General features: G+C 45.6%; 1 protein-coding gene across 1 annotated transcript in view; it reads right to left on the bottom strand.

Annotated features, from left to right (window-relative positions):
* Positions 1–8: 8 nt before the first annotated feature.
* LOC124013926 (toll-like receptor 2 type-2) overlaps positions 9–20,000 on the bottom strand; it is a 22,056-nt gene continuing 2,064 nt past the window's right edge. The window contains exons 2-9 of the mRNA XM_046328496.1: positions 15,427–15,785; positions 13,037–13,182; positions 6,288–6,410; positions 5,063–5,327; positions 3,170–3,230; positions 2,571–2,638; positions 508–594; positions 9–307 (exon numbers count right to left, since the gene is read on the bottom strand). Coding sequence (XP_046184452.1) covers positions 257–307; positions 508–594; positions 2,571–2,638; positions 3,170–3,230; positions 5,063–5,327; positions 6,288–6,410; positions 13,037–13,182; positions 15,427–15,729 — 1,104 coding nt within the window. The 5' untranslated portion in view covers positions 15,730–15,785 and the 3' untranslated portion in view covers positions 9–256. The remainder of the gene's footprint in view (positions 308–507; positions 595–2,570; positions 2,639–3,169; positions 3,231–5,062; positions 5,328–6,287; positions 6,411–13,036; positions 13,183–15,426; positions 15,786–20,000) is intronic.

Here is a 20,000-nt window from a genome sequence, read left to right on the forward strand (position 1 = left end):
AGACACGGCATCACAAAACACCTGGAGGAGAGACATGTGTTTCATTGGTTTGTAATTCCCCGTTGACCAATCAGACACGGCATCACAAACACCTGGAGGAGAGACATGTGTTTCATTGGTTTGTAATTCCCCGTTGACCAATCAGACACGGCATCACAAAACACCTGGAGGAGACACATGTGTTTCATTGGTTTGTAATTCCCCGTTGACCAATCAGACACGGCATCACAAAACACCTGGAGGAGACACATGTGTTTCATTGGTTTGTAATTCCCCGTTGACCAATCAGACACGGCATCACATACACCTGGAGGAGAGACACACGTGTTTCATTGGTTTGTTAATGATCACAAAGTGATTTGGTAATTTTTCAACAACATTACGTCTGTAATTCCCCTGTGACCAATCAGATTGCTTGGCTGGAACAATAATAATAATAAATAGTGTACATACGATTCAGTAATAAGTATTTCATTATTTGTAAAAACAAATTATAAACATGTTTACCTTACAGTTAATGATAGAGATCTGTCTGAGGTTTTTCAGTAGAAACCCCACAGGCAGGAAGGAAGTGAACTTATAGACATTCATGACCTGATAACAAAACATAAAAAATAAAACATTTTTATTAGTTTTATTAGTTTTGGTCCCATGTTTCATGAGCTGAAATAAAAGATCCCAGAAATGTGCCATACACACAAAAGCTTATTTCTCTCAAATGTGTTTTATATCCCTGTTAGTGAGCATTTCTCCTTTGCCAAGATAATCCATCTACCTGACACGTGTGGCATATCAACAAGCTGATTAAACAGCATGATCATTACACATGTGCACCTTGTGCTGGGGACAATAAAAGGCCACTCTAAAATGTGCAGTTTTGTCACACAACACCATGCTGACTGCAAGAATGTCCACCCGAGCTGTTGCTAGATAATTTAATGTTCATTTCTCTACCATAAGCCACCTCCAACGTAATGTTAGAGAATTTGGCAGTACGTCCAACCGGCCTCACAACCGCAGACCACGTGTAACCACGCCAGCTCAGAACCTCCAGATCCGGCTTCTTCACCTCCTTCACCTTCTGAGACAATTGCGTGTTATTGATGACAATTTGAATGATACCGTGACCGTGACGAGATCCCAAGGCCCATTGTTATGCCATTCATCCGCTCATGTTTCAGCATGACAATACACAGTCCCGTGTCGCAAGGATCTGTACACAATTCCTGGAAGGTGAAAATGTCCCAGTTCTTCCATGGCCTGCATACTCACCAGCCATGTCACCTATTGAGAATGTTTGGGATGCTCTGGATCGAGGTGTACAACAGTCATGTCACCCATTGAGCATGTTTGGGATGCTCTGGATCGACGTGTACAACAGCGTGTTCCAATGTCGTCCAATATCCAGCAACATTCGCATCTCCAATCAACAGCCTGATCAACTCCAATCAACAGCCTGATCAACTCCAATCAACAGCCTGATCAACTCCAATCAACAGCCTGATCAACTCCAATCAACAGCCTGATCAACTCCGATCAACAGCCTGATCAACTCCGATCAACAGCCTGATCAACTCCGATCAACAGCCTGATCAACTCCGATCAACAGCCTGATCAACTCCAATCAACAGCCTGATCAACTCCAATCAACAGCCTGATCAACTCCAATCAACAGCCTGATCAACTCCAATCAACAGCCTGATCAACTCCAATCAACAGCCTGATCAACTCCGATCAACAGCCTGATCAACTCTAATCAACAGCCTGATCAACTCTATACAAAGGAAATGTGTCGTGCTGCATGAGGCTAATGGTGGTCACACCAGATACTGACTGGTTTTCTGAACCACGCCCCTATCTGTGAGCCTATCTGTGAGCCTATCTGTGAGCCTATCTGTGACCCTATCTGTGACCCTAGCTGTGACCCTAGCTGTGACCCTATCTGTGACCCTAGCTGTGACCCTAGCTGTGACCCTATCTGTGACCCTATCTGTGACCCTATCTGTGACCCTATCTGTGACCCTAGCTGTGACCCTAGCTGTGACCCTATCTGTGACCCTATCTGTGACCCTATCTGTGACCCTAGCTGTGACCCTAGCTGTGACCCTATCTGTGACCCTAGCTGTGACCCTATCTGTGACCCTATCTGTGACCCTATCTGTGACCCTAGCTGTGACCCTATCTGTGGCCCTATCTGTGACCCTATCTGTGACCCTATCTGTGACCCTATCTGTGGCCCTATCTGTGACCCTATCTGTGACCCTATCTGTGACCCTATCTGTGACCCACAGATGCATATTTGTATTCCCAGTCATGTGAAATCCATAGATTTTTATGAATTTATTTCAACTTATTTCCTTATATGAATTGTAAATCTTTGAAATTGTTGCATGTTGTGTTTATATATTTTTGATCAGTGTAATAATAATGGATTTTATTTACGTAGCACACTTTCAAATACTCATGTACATCTGACATCTGACCAACCAATCAACTTAGCCGTTATGACAAGAGATCGCAAACCTCTTGGCGAGTGTTGTGTTAAGGGTCTCTACAATATATTACCTCACCTCTATGTTTCTGAAGTAGACTGTGTCCAGGTTGTCAAGGTGAGTCCGTCTAGCCGGCGTCCAGGAGCCTGCATATGGAAATAGATTTCTATCAGGATTCTGCATATGGAAATAGATTTCTATCAGGATTCTGCATATGGAAATAGATTTCTATCAGGATTCTGCATATGGAAATAGATTTCTATCATGGAAATAGATTCTGCATATGGAAATAGATTTCTATCAGGATTCTGCATATGGAAATAGATTTCTCAGGATTCTCATATGGAAATAGATTCTGCATATGGAAATAGATTTCTATCAGGATTCTGCATATGGAAATAGATTTCTATCAGGATTCTGCATATGGAAATAGATTTCTATCAGGATTCTGCATATGGAAATAGATTTCTATCAGGATTCTGCATATGGAAATAGATTTCTATCAAAATATTGTAAATGACGTGTTGTGACAATACTGAATGCAAATTTAAAATATAAATCACAGTCTGTAAATAATAATAATAATAACAATAATTATTATTATTTTCATATTCAATATGTAGAATGTATTTGGGTGGATTTGAACGCATAAATATGTAAGATAATTATATCCATACCTGTACCATGGAACGTTGCGTCCTCTACTCCCAAGAACTCTAGAGAAGTCCCGTCCATAACCTACACGCACACACACACGGACACGCGCATACACGCATACACAGACGCATACACGCATACACACACGCATACACGCATACACACACGCATACACACACGGACACGCGCATACACACACACACACACACACACACACACACACACACACACACACACACACACACACACACACACACACACACACACACACACACACACACACACAAAAGCACACATCAAATTTGTAATTGTTAAACCCTTTTAAGGTTAAAAAAAGTGTTGTGAGTGTTATATCTGAGTGTTGATTCTAGTGGGGTTAACACCAGGGGTATATCTGAGTGTTGACTCTAGTGGGGTTAACACCAGGGGTATATCTGAGTGTTGATTCTAGTGGGGTTAACACCAGGGGTATATCTGAGTGTTGATTCTAGTGGGGTTAACACCAGTGTTATATCTGAGTGTTGATTCTAGTGGGGTTAACACCAGTGTTATATCTGAGTGTTGATTCTAGTGGGGGTAACACCAGGGTTATATCTGAGTGTTGATTCTAGTAGGGTTAACCCCAGTGTTATATCTGAGTGTTGATTCTAGTGGGGTTAACACCAGTGTTATATCTGAGTGTTGATTCTAGTAGGGTTAACCCCAGTGTTATATCTGAGTGTTGATTCTAGTGGGGGTAACACCAGTGTTATATCTGAGTGTTGATTCTAGTGGGGTTAACACCAGTGTTATATCTGAGTGTTGATTCTAGTGGGGTTAACACCAGTGGTATATCTGAGTGTTGATTCTAGTGTTATTAAAATAACACTCATTGGTGTAAAAGAACCCCAGAGTTGGGAACCAGTGTTAAACCAAAACGATTCCCATCCTTATAACATTTCCCAGCATGCTCTATTGCAGGTCGTTTGTTTCAATATCTATGTTTTTGCATGAACATTGATTGATTGATTTAATTCATCTTATACTAATCAAATATAAATAATATACATTTTTCTAAACTAATCCAATCTGTTACTTATTGCATCCATTTCTGAAAGGGTTTTTCCAGTTTAGATGTTTTAGTCTAATATCTTAGACTTTCCAACCCAGCAGTCATTCTGAATGCAGGTGAATAAAAATTATAAATGTTGGATATCACCGCTCTGGCTGGATTCCAATAGGAATTACACATGACTTTGCAAGCCAGCGTAATGTGACTTGCAGGCCCGATGTGGCCCGTAAACCTGGAATTTCAGGCCATTCTATTAGGGTAACACCGGGCCCTTAAAATTAGGCCTTATGAACGATGTGTTCTATTGTGTGAATTCATTATATAATAACATATTTGCTTAGGATCTGACATAGTAAAGGACACCAGACTGAAAATGGTTGAATGCAACAACCATGTTTCTGTCACTAACAAATACAGTCATGGGTAGTAAATCTCCAATTCACTCGAAAGGCAAGTCACTCTGGGAAATATGCAAATACGACTTCACACTAAGCAGTGTGTTGATTTGCTGTGTAGGAAAATAATAATAATATCTATATAACAATAGTGACTTTAAGAAGAAATCAACAGTGGAGATGACAATTTGAAAGGATGACACGACAGTATAAATACACCAAAGCAAGTAGCAGTCTACAGGATCTTAATTTGATCACCCTTTTGTTGCAGGAATTGTCCTGCAGAGTAGGAAATGCAAACTTGTAGTGTTTTTGAGGTTTAAAGAGGGCTTCTAAATGTCCATTAATTTTAATCAACACAATAATTAATTCACATTTCTTGTTGCTACGTGATTATTTTCCTCCTGTGAGAAGCTAGTCAAATTACGATCCTGCATCTGTACAGCAGGTCAGTGTACATGGCAAACCTCCATGAAGTGAACGATGGCCTCGTCCGTCAAGGTTGCGTTCTGGAACATTATGGACCGCACCCGTCTCCGGTTGGTCTCTCTGAACGGTGCGACGGAGGTCTTCTCGGACAGCAGGACATCAGCGACTACCAGAAAGGTTTCTGAGTAGGAGACGTCACGGAGGATGGAGGAGACGAGTGTCGTGTTGTCCTGGAATGGTCCTCGGAGACGCAGGGTCACGACCCCTAGAGGCCAAAGATCACCCAGGCTTCCAGGGTCATACCTAACAATGAGGACCAAGTTACCTGACTTTGTTGTGTTGTTTTAATCCATTCATTCACTCATCCTCCCTTCCTTCTGTCTTTCCTTCTTTCCTTCCTTCCTTCCTTCTTTAATTTATTAATTGATCCATTCTTTCTTTCCTTCGGTTCGTCGTTCTTTCCTCCTTCCTAGGTTCATTTCATTATTTGTTTGTTTGTTCATTTGTCCATCCATTCCTTCCTTCCTTCCCCATTCCTAACTTCCTTCCCCATTCCTTCCTTCCCCATTCCTTCCTTCCTTCCCCATTCCTTCCTTCCTTCCCCATTCCTTCCTTCCTTCCCCCATTCCTCCCTTCCTTCCCCATTCCTCCCTTCCTTCCCCATTCCTTCCTTCCTTCCCCATTCCTCCCTTCCTTCCCCATTCCTTCCTTCCTTCCCCATTCCTTCCTTCCTTCCCCATTCCTTCCTTCCTTCCCCATTCCTTCCTTCCTTCCCCATTCCTTCCTTCCTTCCCCATTCCTAACTTCCTTCCCCATTCCTAACTTCCTTCCCCATTCCTTCCTTCCTTCCCCATTCCTAACTTCCTTCCCCATTCCTTCCTTCCTTCTCCATTCCTTCCCCATTCCTTACCTCCTTCCCCATTCCTTACCTCTCCCATTCCTCCCCTCCTTCCCCATTCCTTCCTTCCTTCCCCATTCCTAACTTCCTTCCCCATTCCTTCCCCATTCCTTCCTTCCCCATTCCTTCCTTCCCCATTCCTCTCTTCCTTCCCCATTCCTAACTTCCTTCCCCATTCCTTCCCCATTCCTTCCTTCCCCATTCCTTCCTTCCTTCTCCATTCCTTCCCCATTCCTTACCTCCTTCCCCATTCCTTACCTCCCCCTTTCCTCCCCTACTTCACCATTTCTTCCTTCCTTCCATCCCCATTCCTTCTTCCCCATTCCTTCCTTCTTCCCCATTCCTTCCTTCCTTCATTCCTTCACCTCTTCAGGTTATTCCCGTAGACCTCCAGCTGGTCCAACTGTCTGACTCCAGCCAGGTCTCCTCTCCTCACCTCCTCCAGAGCAGGGTTCCCAAATCTCAGAAACCTCAGCCTGGTCAGAGACCTGATGATAATAACCATCACCATCGTCATCATCATCATCATCAGTAGACTCATCAGTAGTATCATCATCACCATCATCACTATTATCATCACCACATCACCATCACCATCACCACCATCATCACCACCACCACCATCATCATCACTACCACCACCATCATCACCACCACCACCATCACCACCACCATCATCACCACATCACCATCACCACCACCACCATCATCATCACCACCACCACCATCATCATCACTACCACCACCATCATCATCATCATCATCATCATCATCATCACCACCATAATCACCATCATCATCATCACCACCACCATCATCACCACCCCCACCATCACCACCACCATCACCACCACCATCACAACCACCATCATCACCACATCACCACCACCACCATCATCACCACCCCCATCATCACCACCACCACCATCATCACCACCACCACCATCATCACCATCATCGCCACCACCACCACCATCATCACCACCACCATCACCACCACCATCATCACCACCACCATCATCACCACCCCCACCATCACCACCACCATCATCACCACCATCACCACCACCACCATCATCACCATAATCACCAACTCACCACCACCACCATCATCATCACCATCATCATCACCACCATAATCACCACATCATCACAACATCATCACCACCACCATCATCATTACCATCATCATCACCACAATAATCACCACATCACCATAATCACCATAATCACCACCACCATCAAAACCACCATCATCACATCATCACCACCATCACCACCATCATCATCATCATTACCATCATCATCACCACAATAATCACCACATCACCATAATCACCATAATCCCCACCACCATCAAAACCACCATCATCACCACCACCATCACCACCATCATCATCATCACCACCACCATCATCATCACCACCATCATCACCACCCCCACCATCACCACCACCATCATCACCACCACCACCACCATCATCACCATAATCACCACATCACCATCACCATCACCAACACCACCACCATCATCATCACCACCATCACCACCATCATCACCACCACCACCATCATCATCACCACCACCACCATCATCACCACCATCATCACCACCACCATCACCATCATCACCACCATCACCACCATCATCATCATCACCACCACCATCATCATCACCACCCCCACCATCATCATCACCATCATCATCACCACCATAATCACCACAACACCATAACCACCACCACCATCAAAACCACCAAAACTACCACCACCATCATCATCACCACCACCACCATCATCATCACCATCATCACCACCACCACCATCAACATCACCATCATCACCCCCACCATCATCACCACCACCATCACCATAATCACCACATCACCACCACCACCATCATCATCACCACCATAATCACCATCACCATAATCACCACCACCATCATCACCACCACCATCACCACCACCACTACCATCACTAACATCACCACCATCACCACCACGATCACCACCATCACCACCATCACCACCACCACCACCACCACTACCATCACTAACATCACCACCATCACCACCACGATCACCACCACCACCACCATCACCACCACCACTACCATCACTACCATCGCCACCATCACCACTACCACCACCACTACCACTACCATCACCACCATCATCACCACCACCATCATCACCATCTTCACCACCATGATCACCACCACTACCATCACCACCACTATCATCACCACCACCATCACCACCACCACTACCATCACCACCATCATCACCACCACCATCATCACCATCTTCACCACCATGATCACCACCACTACCATCACCACCACTATCATCACCACCACCATCATCACCACCATCATCATCACCATCATCACCACCATCATCACCACTACCACAATCACCACCACCATCATCACCACCACCACCACTACCATCACCACCACCACCATAACCACCACCATAATCACCACCACCACCATCATCATCACCACCACCACCATCATCACCACCACCATCACCATCATCACCACCACCACCATCATCACCACCACCACCATCACCACCATCATCATCACCACCACCACCATCATCACCACCATCATCACCACCATCACCATCATCACCACCATCATCACCACCATCACCATCATCACCATAATCACCACCATCACAATCACCACCATCACCACCACCACCATCACCACCATCATCACCACCACCACCATCACCACATCACCACCATCATCACCACCATCATCACCACCATCATCACCACCATCACCATCATCACCATAATCACCACCATCACTACCATCACCACCACCACCATAACCACCACCATAATCACCACCACCACCATCATCATCACCACCACCACCATCATCACCACCATCATCACCACCATCATCACCACCACCACCATCACCACCATCACCACCATCATCATCACCACCATCACCATCATCACCATAATCACCACCACCACCATCACCATCATCACCACCACCACCACCACCACCATCACCACCATCACCACCACCACCATCACCACCACCACCATCATCATCACCACCACCACCATCATCATCACCATCATCACCACCACCACCATCATCATCACCATCATCACCCCCACCATCATCACCACCACCATCACCATAATCACCACATCACCACCATCATCATCACCACCATAATCACCACCACCATCAAAACCACCATCATCACCACCACCATCACCACCACCACTACCATCACTAACATCACCACCACGATCACCACCATCATCACCACCACCACTACCATCACCACCACCACCACCATCACCACCATCACCATAACACCACCACTACCATCACCACCATCATCACCACCACCATCATCACCACCACCATCATCACCATCTTCACCACCACGATCACCACCACTACCATCACCACCACTATCATCACCACCACCATCATCACCACCATCATCATCACCATCATCACCACCACCATCATCACCACTACCACCATCACCACCACCATCATCACCACCACCATCACCACCATCATCACCACCACCACCACTACCATCACCACCACCACCATAACCACCACCATAATCACCACCACCACCATCACCATCATCACCACCACCACCATCACCACCATCATCACCACCACCACCACCACCACCATCATCATCACCACCACCACCATCATCATCACCACCACCACCATCATCACCACCATCATCACCACCATCATCACCATCATCACCATAATCACCATCATCACCACCACCATCACCACCATCACCACCACCACCATAACCACCACCACCATCACCACCATCATCACCACCATCATCACCACCACCACCACTACCATCACCACCACCACCATAATCACCACCACCACCATCATCATCACCACCACCACCATCATCACCACCATCATCACCACCATCATCACCACCACCACCATCACCACCATCATCACCACCACCACCATCATCACCACCATCACCATCATCACCATAATCACCACCACCACCATCACCACCATAATCACCACCACCACCATCACCACCATCACCATCACCACCATCATCACCACCACCACCATCACCACCATCACCACCACCACCACCACCATCACCACCACCACCATCAACACCATCACCACCACCACCATCACCACCATCACCACCACCATAACCACCACCATCATCACCACCCCCATCACCACCACCACCACCATCATCACCATCACACCCACCATCATCACTACCACCACCATCATCACCACCACCACCACCATCATCACCACCACCCCACCATCATCACCACCCCCATCACCACCACCACCACCATCATCACCATCACACCCACCATCATCACTACCACCACCATCATCACCACCACCACCACCATCATCACCACCCCCACCATCACCACCACCATCATCACCACCATCACCATCATCACCATAATCACCACCATCATCACCACCACCATCACCACCATCATCACCACCACCACCATCACCACCACCACCATCACCACCACCACCATCACCACCATCATCATCAACACCACCACCACCATCACCACCACCACCATCATCACCATCACACCCAACATCATCACTACCACCACCATCATCACCACCACCACCACCATCATCACCACCCCCACCATCATCACCATCACCCCCATCACCACCACCACCACCATCATCACCATCACCACCACCATCATCACCACCACCACCATCACCACCCACCATCATCACCACCACCATCACCACCATCATCACCACCACCACCACATCACCACCACCACCATCACCACCACCACCACCACCACCATCACCACCACCATAATCACCACCACCATCATCATCATCATCACCACCACCACCACCATCACCATCACCACCATCATCACCACCACCATCATCACCACCACCACCATCATCATCACCATCACCACCACCATCAAAACCACCACCACCACCACCATCACCACCACCACCATCACCATCACCACCATCACCACCATCATCATCACCACCCACCATCATCATCACCACCATCACCATCACCACCATCATCACCACTACCACCACCATCATCACCACCATCATCACCACCATCATCACCACCACCACCACCACCACCATCATCACCATCTTCACCACCCATCACCACCATCACCACCACCATCACCACCACCATCATCACCACCATCATCATCACCATCATCACCACCACCATCATCACCACTCACCACCAATCACCACCACCATCACCACCACCACCATCACCACCACCACCATAACCACCACCACCACCACCATAACCACCACCATCACCACCATCATCATCACCACCACCACCATCATCACCACCACCACCATCATCACCATAATCACCATCATCACCACCATCACCACCATCACCACCACCACCATCACCACCACCATCACCATCATCACCACCACCACCATCATCACCACCACCACCATCACCACCATCATCATCACCACCACCACCATCATCACCACCATCACCATCATCACCATCACCACCACCATCACCACCATCACCACCACCACCATAACCACCACCATCACCACCACCATCATCACCACCACCACCACTACCATCACCACCACCACCATAACCACCACCATAATCACCACCACCACCATCATCATCACCACCACCACCATCATCACCACCATCATCACCACCATCATCACCACCACCACCATCACCACCATCACCACCATCATCACCACCACCACCACCATCATCACCACCATCACCATCACCACCACCATCACCACCACCACCATCACCACCATCACCATCATCACCACCACCACCACCACCACCATCACCACCATCACCACCATCACCACCACCACCATCACCACCATCACCACCACCACCATAACCACCACCATCATCACCACCATCATCACCACCCCCATCACCACCACCATCATCACCACCACCATCACCACCATCATCACCACCACCACCACTACCATCACCACCACCACCACCACCACCATCACCACCACCATAATCACCACCACCACCATCATCATCACCACCACCACCATCATCACCACCATCATCACCACCACCACCATCACCATCATCACCACCACCACCATCACCACCACCACCATCACCACCACCACCATCACCACCATCATCACCACCATCATCATCACCACCATCATCACCACCATCATCACCACCCCCACCATCATCACCACCATCATCACCACCATCATCACCACCACCACCATCACCACCATCACCACCACCACCATCACCACCATCACCACCATCACCACCACCACCATCACCACCATCACCACCATCACCACCACCACCATCACCACCATCACCACCACCACCATCACCACCATCACCACCGCCACCACCACCACCATCACACCCACCATCATCACTACCACCACCACCACCACCACCACCACCATCATCACCACCCCCACCATCACCACCACCATCATCACCACCATCACCATCACCACCACCATCATCACCATAATCACCACCATCATCACCACCACCACCATCACCACCATCACCATCATCACCACCACCACCATCACCACCACCACCATCACCACCACCACCATCACCACCATCACCACCATCATCACCACCACCACCATCACCACCATCATCATCACCACCACCACCATCATCACCACCATCATCACCACCACCACCATCATCACCACCATCATCACCACCATCATCACCACCCCCACCATCACCACCACCATCATCACCACCATCACCATCACCACCACCATCATCACCATAATCACCACATCACCATCACCACCACCACCACCACCATCACCATAATCACCACCACCATCATCATCACCATCATCATCACCATCACCATCATCAGTAATATTATCATCATTCATTCTATTCATAAAATTAGTCCACTTATATGTCACTTTGGATACAGCCTATTCGCTATGGATCCTGGTCAAAAGTAGTGCACTAGATGTGCCTTTTGGGAACCAGCCTTACAGTTCACATACCTGAAGAGAGACCACGTCCCTCCAGGGCCGAGGGTCCTGTAACAGCTGCCCAGCAGGTTGAGGTGTTGTAGGGAGAGGAGCTTGGAGAACCAGGCCGGATTCAGAGCAGCCAGCTGGTTATAAGACATGTCCAGAGACTCCAGGCCCTGTAGCAGTAGGCAGAAACTGTTATAGACTTGTAGTATCATGTTAATGGGGTTCTAACATGGCTGTTATAGAATGTTGTAGTGTCATGTTAATGGGGTTCTAACATGGCTGTTATAGAATGTTGTAGTATCATGTTAATGGGGTTCTAGCATGGCTGTTATATCCTCCAATGGAGTTGTCCATAAAGGTTGTGACCATTGAGCAAGTTGAGAAAGCTAAACTCCTAGGAGTAACATTGAATGGTCTATTATCATGGTTAAGTCATATTGACAAAGTTGTTGTGAAGATTAGGGAGAGGTATTTCTGTTATAAAAAATACATTCTGCATGTTTTTAAACATAAAAAAAAAATCAGCTGTACTAGTGGTTCAGGCTCTGATCTCGTCTCGTCTCATCTCTTCTCGTCTCTTCTCATCTCATCTCTTCTCATCTTGTCTCATCTCGTCTCAACTCTTCTCATCTCATCTCTTCTCATCTTGTCTCATCTCTTCTCATCTTGTCTCTTCTTGTCTTGTCTGATCTCGTCTCATCTCGTCTCATCTTGTCTCATCTTGTCTCGTCTCATCTCTTCTCATCTCATCTTGTCTCATCTCTTCTCATCTTGTCTCATCTTGTCTTGTCTCATCTCGTCTCATCTTGATAACTGTCCAGTAATATGGTCAGGTGCAGCAAAGAAAGATCTAGCAAAACTGCATCTGGTTCCAAACAGAGCAGCACGCCTCACCCTTAACGGCACATAAAGAACTAACATCAACAACATGGATGGCAGTCTTTCCTGGTTGAGGGTTGACAACAGATTAACTACTTCTCTTCTTGTTTTTATGATAAATATTACTGTGACAAAAATTCCATATTGTCTGCATAATCAAATAACATTAAGCTCAGACACCCATACACACCCCACAAGACATGTCACCAGGGGTCTCTTCAGACATCCATACACACCCCACAAGACATGTCACCAGGGGTCTCTTCAGACACCCATACATACCCCACAAGACATGTCACCAGGGGGGTCATCTTACAAGACATGTCACCAGGGGTCTCTTCAGACACCCATACCTACCCTCCAAGACATGTCACCAGGGGTCTCTTCAGACATCCATACACACCCCACAAGACATGTCACCAGGGGTCTCTTCAGACACCCATACATACCTTACAAGACATGTCACCAGGGGTCTCTTCAGACACCCATACCTACCCTCCAAGACATGTCACCAGGTGTCTCTTCAGACAACCATACACACCCCACAAGACATGTCAGCAGGGGTCTCTTCAGACACCCATACACACCCCACAAGACATGTCACCAGGGGTCTCTTCAGACACCCATACATACCCCACAAGACATGTCACCAGGTGTCTCTTCAGACACCCATACATACCCTACAAGACATGCCACCAGGGGTCTCTTCAGACACCCATACATACCCCACAAGACATGTCACCAGGGGTCTCTTCAGACACCCATACATACCCTTACAAGACATGTCACCAGGGGTCTCTTCAGACACCCATACATACCCTACAAGACATGTCACCAGGGGTCTCTTCAGACACCCATACATACCCCACAAGACATGTCACCAGGGGTCTCTTCAGACACCCATACATACCCTACAAGACATGTCATCAGGGGTCTCTTCACAGTCCAAAACAAATTCATGGCAATGCACAGTTTTATACAGAGCCATGATCGCATGGAACTCCCTTCCATCTCAAGTTATTCAAGCAAACAGCAAAATAACTTTAAAAAAACAACTCATGGAACAGCAGGGATTGTGACACACACAAGCACACCACACAGACACACTCTAACACACACATTACCTTCCTTGTGTTTTGTTAATTGTCATGTTTTGTGTTCTTTGTGGACCCCAGGAAAAGTAGCTGCCGCTTCTGCAAAAGCTAAGGTCGATCCAAATAAATAAAGAGCTTGATGTTCCCTCTATATAACTCTATGCGTTACCTGCAGTAGGAGTGCCCTCTATATAACTCTGTGTTACATGCAGGAAATTTGATTTATTTTACTAGGCAAGTCAGTTAAGAACAAATTCTTATTTTCAATGACAGCCTAAGAACAGTAGGTTAACTGCCTGTTCAGGGGCAGAACGACAGACCTTGTCAGCTCGGGGGTTTGAACTTGCAACCTTCTGGTTATTAGTCCAACGCTCTAACCACTAGGCTACCCTGCCACTCCACATGCAGGAAATGTGCTGTTTATATAACTCTATGGGTTACCTGCAGAAGGTGGAAGGCCCATTCGTGGATACTCTGAATCCTGTTGCTACGGAGATCAAGGGTTCGTAACCAGGTGTACTCTCTCAGATCGTCCTCAGCAACCGAGTTGATGTCGTTGAAGGAGAGGTCGAGGGTTACGACCTCGGTGACGGTTACCGTGGGAACGTGTCGGTAGTTCCGGGAGGAGCAGTTGCAGAAGAGACGTTCGTCGCATTGATCACACGTTGACCTCTTCTCGACCTCTGGGGTTGAACTTTGACCCTGAGAGAAGAAGAGGAGGACCAGCATGGCCAGAGATCTCATTCTGAAAAAGAAAGGAAAGAGAGAAAGACAGGAAGCGAAAGACAAAAAGAGAGAGACTGAAGGAGAGAGAGAAAGAAAAGGATATAGAGAGATTGTGTAAGAAGATGTCTGTACTTTCCCTCTGACATAACCAACTATGTTGATTAGGATCTATACTCATAGCTGTTAGTGACCTCAATCAAGTGAAATCAAACCATCTTAAACCTAATCGTTTCAGACATTTTAAAGTGTAAAATTAACAGCAGAAGTCATTCAGAGTGCGTTCCAAATGACACATAGTGCACTACTTTTGACCAGGGAACATGGGAAAATTCAGACCTGAGTTGCGTGTGCGTATATGAGACTTATTTCAGGAAACTAGGCGTATGTCGGGTGTCACGTCTTCACAGGAGAGACATTTCAGCTTAAACATTTTTTTAAATCAAAATGTGTTTTTGGGGGGCGGAAATGCTTTCTGGAACATGTGAGCTTTCATGTGCTTTGATAACGAACGTGTATGCCATCTGTAAATACGAATACAATTGTTAAATTACGAGCCCAGTTGGTTTAGCCACAGAAAAAGGGAAAAACAATCTTCCCGCAAGCCATGATTGGCTGAGATAATGAGTGGGCTGGACATGCCAAGAAATGAGTTCGGATTGGTCTGCCATATAGCACGCTTCTGTCTATTTGAGCTGGTCAGTATGTGTAGGTAATCCTGTCAAACACATATTTTTAAAGATATCACGTAGTAGAATATATCACGTAGTAGAACTGCATAGGTGTTGCTTTCTGGAAGACTGAGTGACAGTCCCTCCAGGTAACTGAAACACGGGGAAATGCCGGTTCCCTCCAGGTAACTGAAACATGGGGAAATGCCAGTTCCCTCCAGGTAACTGAAACATGGGGAAATGCCAGTTCCCTCCAGGTAACTGAAACATGGGGAAATGCCAGTTCCCTCCAGGTAACTGAAACATGGGGAAATGCCAGTTCCCTCCAGGTAACTGAAACATGGGGAAATGCCAGTTCCCTCCAGGTAACTGAAACATGGGGAAATGCCAGTTCCCTCCAGGTAACTGAAACATGGGGAAATGCCAGTTCCCTCCAGGTAACTGAAGGTAACCATTCTGACCTGTTAATACATGTGAAAGTTATCAAAACACTTAGTTTAGAATATCTACATAAATTCAGCAATTGCATTCTTCTCATATGACTCTGTTGACTCCTGAACTATTAATTCAACACTTCCTCCGGCATCTCATCCATACATCTGCCTGTAGTTATTGAACTCAACCTGCAGGAGGAGGTTTGTTAGTTGTGATTGGGTGGGGAGGAAACAGTTGTGATTGGGTGGGGAGGAAACAGTTGTGATTGGGTGGGGAGGAAACAGTTGCGGGCAAGGTTCTGACAGATGGGTGTGTCTCGGTGGTGGCAAGGACACACCCAAGAAAACCCCCCACAAAGAAACCACACCCCCAAGCCAACTCCCTTTGGCTTCTGTAATGGCCGCCAGAATTTCTTGAGGAGCAAGACAAACAAATGAGGCAAAATCAGCAGTGCGGTTCCCCTTTAAGAGCAGCATAGCCGATGCTCCAGTTTGAATGATAGATGTTGAAAGAGCTGGTTTGCCGTCCCTCTTTAAGTTTGTCCGTACAAAGCCTTTTATTTTGTGTCTCCCTGTTTGGGTTGCTCAACATTTATTTTCACTTCCTAATCTAAGTTGAGTTTTCTTTTAGTTTGTTATCAGGCAAATTTAGTGGCTGCTCATGGGGGGGTGTTGAAGACCCTAATCGAGGGTACTCAGCCAGTACCCAGTCACTAGGCAACCACTTCCTGAACCCATATTAAAAACTCCAGCTGTATCATTCTGGTTGTCAGTGGCTCATTTGTTAGTTCCCTTTTCTGTTGAGCGACGATCGTTGGTTGGTTGGTTACGTAACGACACACATAGTTAAAACAGATTATATAGTTTTGAACAGAAACTAATATGTGTATATCTAAGGAAACATTTAGATGTGTAAACAGCTTTTCAACAGAAAACATTTGTTCAGTAACACTTTATTTGGATAGTCCATCTGTAGATTCTCTACAGACTATCAGTGACATTTCAACTATCTACTACCCCTAACTCTAGCCTTCACCTTAACCCTTATCCTAACCCTTAACTTAACCCTTAACCCTTAACCTTAACCCTAACCTTAACCTTAGCCTTTATCCTAACCCTTAACTTAACCCTTAACCTTAACCTTAACCTTTATCCTAACCCTTAACTTAACCCTTAACCCTTAACCTTAACCCTAACCTTAACCTTAACCTTTATCCTAACCCTTAACTTAACCCTTAACCCGTAACCCGTAACCCTTAACCTTAACCTTAACCTTAACCTTAACTTAACCTTAACCTTAACCTTAGGAAGCAGTTGCTTATCAACAGAGTTTTTTGATAGTAAGACCATCTGTAGATCATAGATGGACTAACCAAATAAAGTGTGACCTGTTTCAGGAAGTATGTCGCACGTCACTACTTCACTACTTCACAAATTAAACATTTGTATCAAAATGTGTTTTTGGGCTTAAATGCCTTCTGGAATGTTCATGTGCCTTAATAATAAACTTGTATTCCATCTGTAAATACTTATACAATTGTTTAAATTACGAGCCTAGTTGGTTTAGCCACGGAAAAAGCCAGGAACCTTCCCGCTAGCCATGATTGGCTGAGATAATGGGTGGGCTGGACATGCCGAGAGATGAGTTGGGATTGGTCTGACACGTAGCATGTTTCTATCTATAACATGAGCTGCTCAGTATGTGTAGATCATCCTTGCTGACGCAGCTTTCTTTTGGAAAGATATCACATTATATCCATGGAAAACTGCAAAAAAAAAGTGTTGCAATTGTTCTTAAAACTAACATTGATGCCAATAATTTAACAGTTTCAATCGACAAAAAAAAATCAGTTTGGAAGAAGTTGTGACGGACCAACTTTCCGGAGTGACTTGACACAAAACAAGGTCAAAACAAGGTCAAAACAAGCTCAAAACAAGGTCAAAACAAGGTCAAAACAAGGTCAAAACAAGGTCAAAACAAGCTCAAAACAAGCTCAAAACAAGCTCAAAACAAGCTCAAAACAAGGTCAAAACAAGGTCAAAACAAGCTCAAAACAAGGTCAAAACAAGCTCAAAACAGGGTCAAAACAAGGTCAAAACAAGGTCAAGCTCAAAACAAGGTCAAAACAAGTCAAAACAAGTCAAAACAAGCTCAAAACAAGGTCAAAACAAGCTCAAAACAAGGTCAAAACAAGGTCAAAACAAGCTCAAAACAAGGTCAAAACAAGGTCAAAACAAGCAAGGTCAAAACAAGGGTCAAAACAAGGTCAAAACAAGGTCAAAACAAGGTCAAAACAAGGTCAAAACAAGCTCAAAACAAGGTCAAAACAAGTCAAAACAAGGTCAAAACAAGGTCAAAACAAAGTCAAAAAACAAAACAAGTCAAAACAAGCTCAAAACAAGTCAAAACTCAAAACAAGCTCAAAACAAGGTCAAAACAAGCTCAAAACAAGCTCAAAACAAGGTCAAAACAAGCTCAAAACAAGGGTCAAAACAAGGTCAAAACAAGGTCAAAACAAGGTCAAAACAAGCTCAAAACAAGCTCAAAACAAGTCAAAAAAAGCTCAAAACAAAACAAGTCAAAACAAGGTCAAAACAAGCTCAAAACAAGCTCAAAAAAACAAAAAGCTCAAAACAAGGTCAAAACAAGGTCAAAAACAAGCTCAAAACAAGGTCAAAACAAGGTCAAAACAAGGTCAAAAAACAAAAAAGTCAAAACAAGTCAAAACTCAAAACAAGCTCAAAACAAAACAAGCTCAAAACAAGGTCAAAACAAGGTCAAAACAAGGTCAAAACAAGGTCAAAACAAGCTCAAAACAAGGTCAAAACAAGGTCAAAACAAGCTCAAAACAAGGTCAAAACAAGGTCAAAACAAGGTCAAAACAAGGTCAAAACAAGTCAAAACTGTCAAAACAAGCTCAAAACGTCAAAACACAAATCAGAAACAACAAAACAGGAGGGTTCCAGTCTGTCGTGAAGTGTCAAAACAATCCAAGTCAACGGATCGAAAAAAGTTTAACTCAAAACATTTTCAGATTATTATATGTTGAAAATGTTTCATTGCAAGTTAAAACGTCAAAACAAAAACTGTTAGCTAGCAAGCTCAAAACGTCAAAACAAGCTCAAAACAAGGTAACAATGTTTGTCTCGCTAACTCAAAACGTTAAGTGTATGATCTGTGTAGTAA

This window comes from Oncorhynchus gorbuscha, linkage group LG25 (genome assembly GCF_021184085.1).
Source record: "Oncorhynchus gorbuscha isolate QuinsamMale2020 ecotype Even-year linkage group LG25, OgorEven_v1.0, whole genome shotgun sequence".
Lineage (NCBI taxonomy): Eukaryota > Metazoa > Chordata > Actinopteri > Salmoniformes > Salmonidae > Oncorhynchus > Oncorhynchus gorbuscha.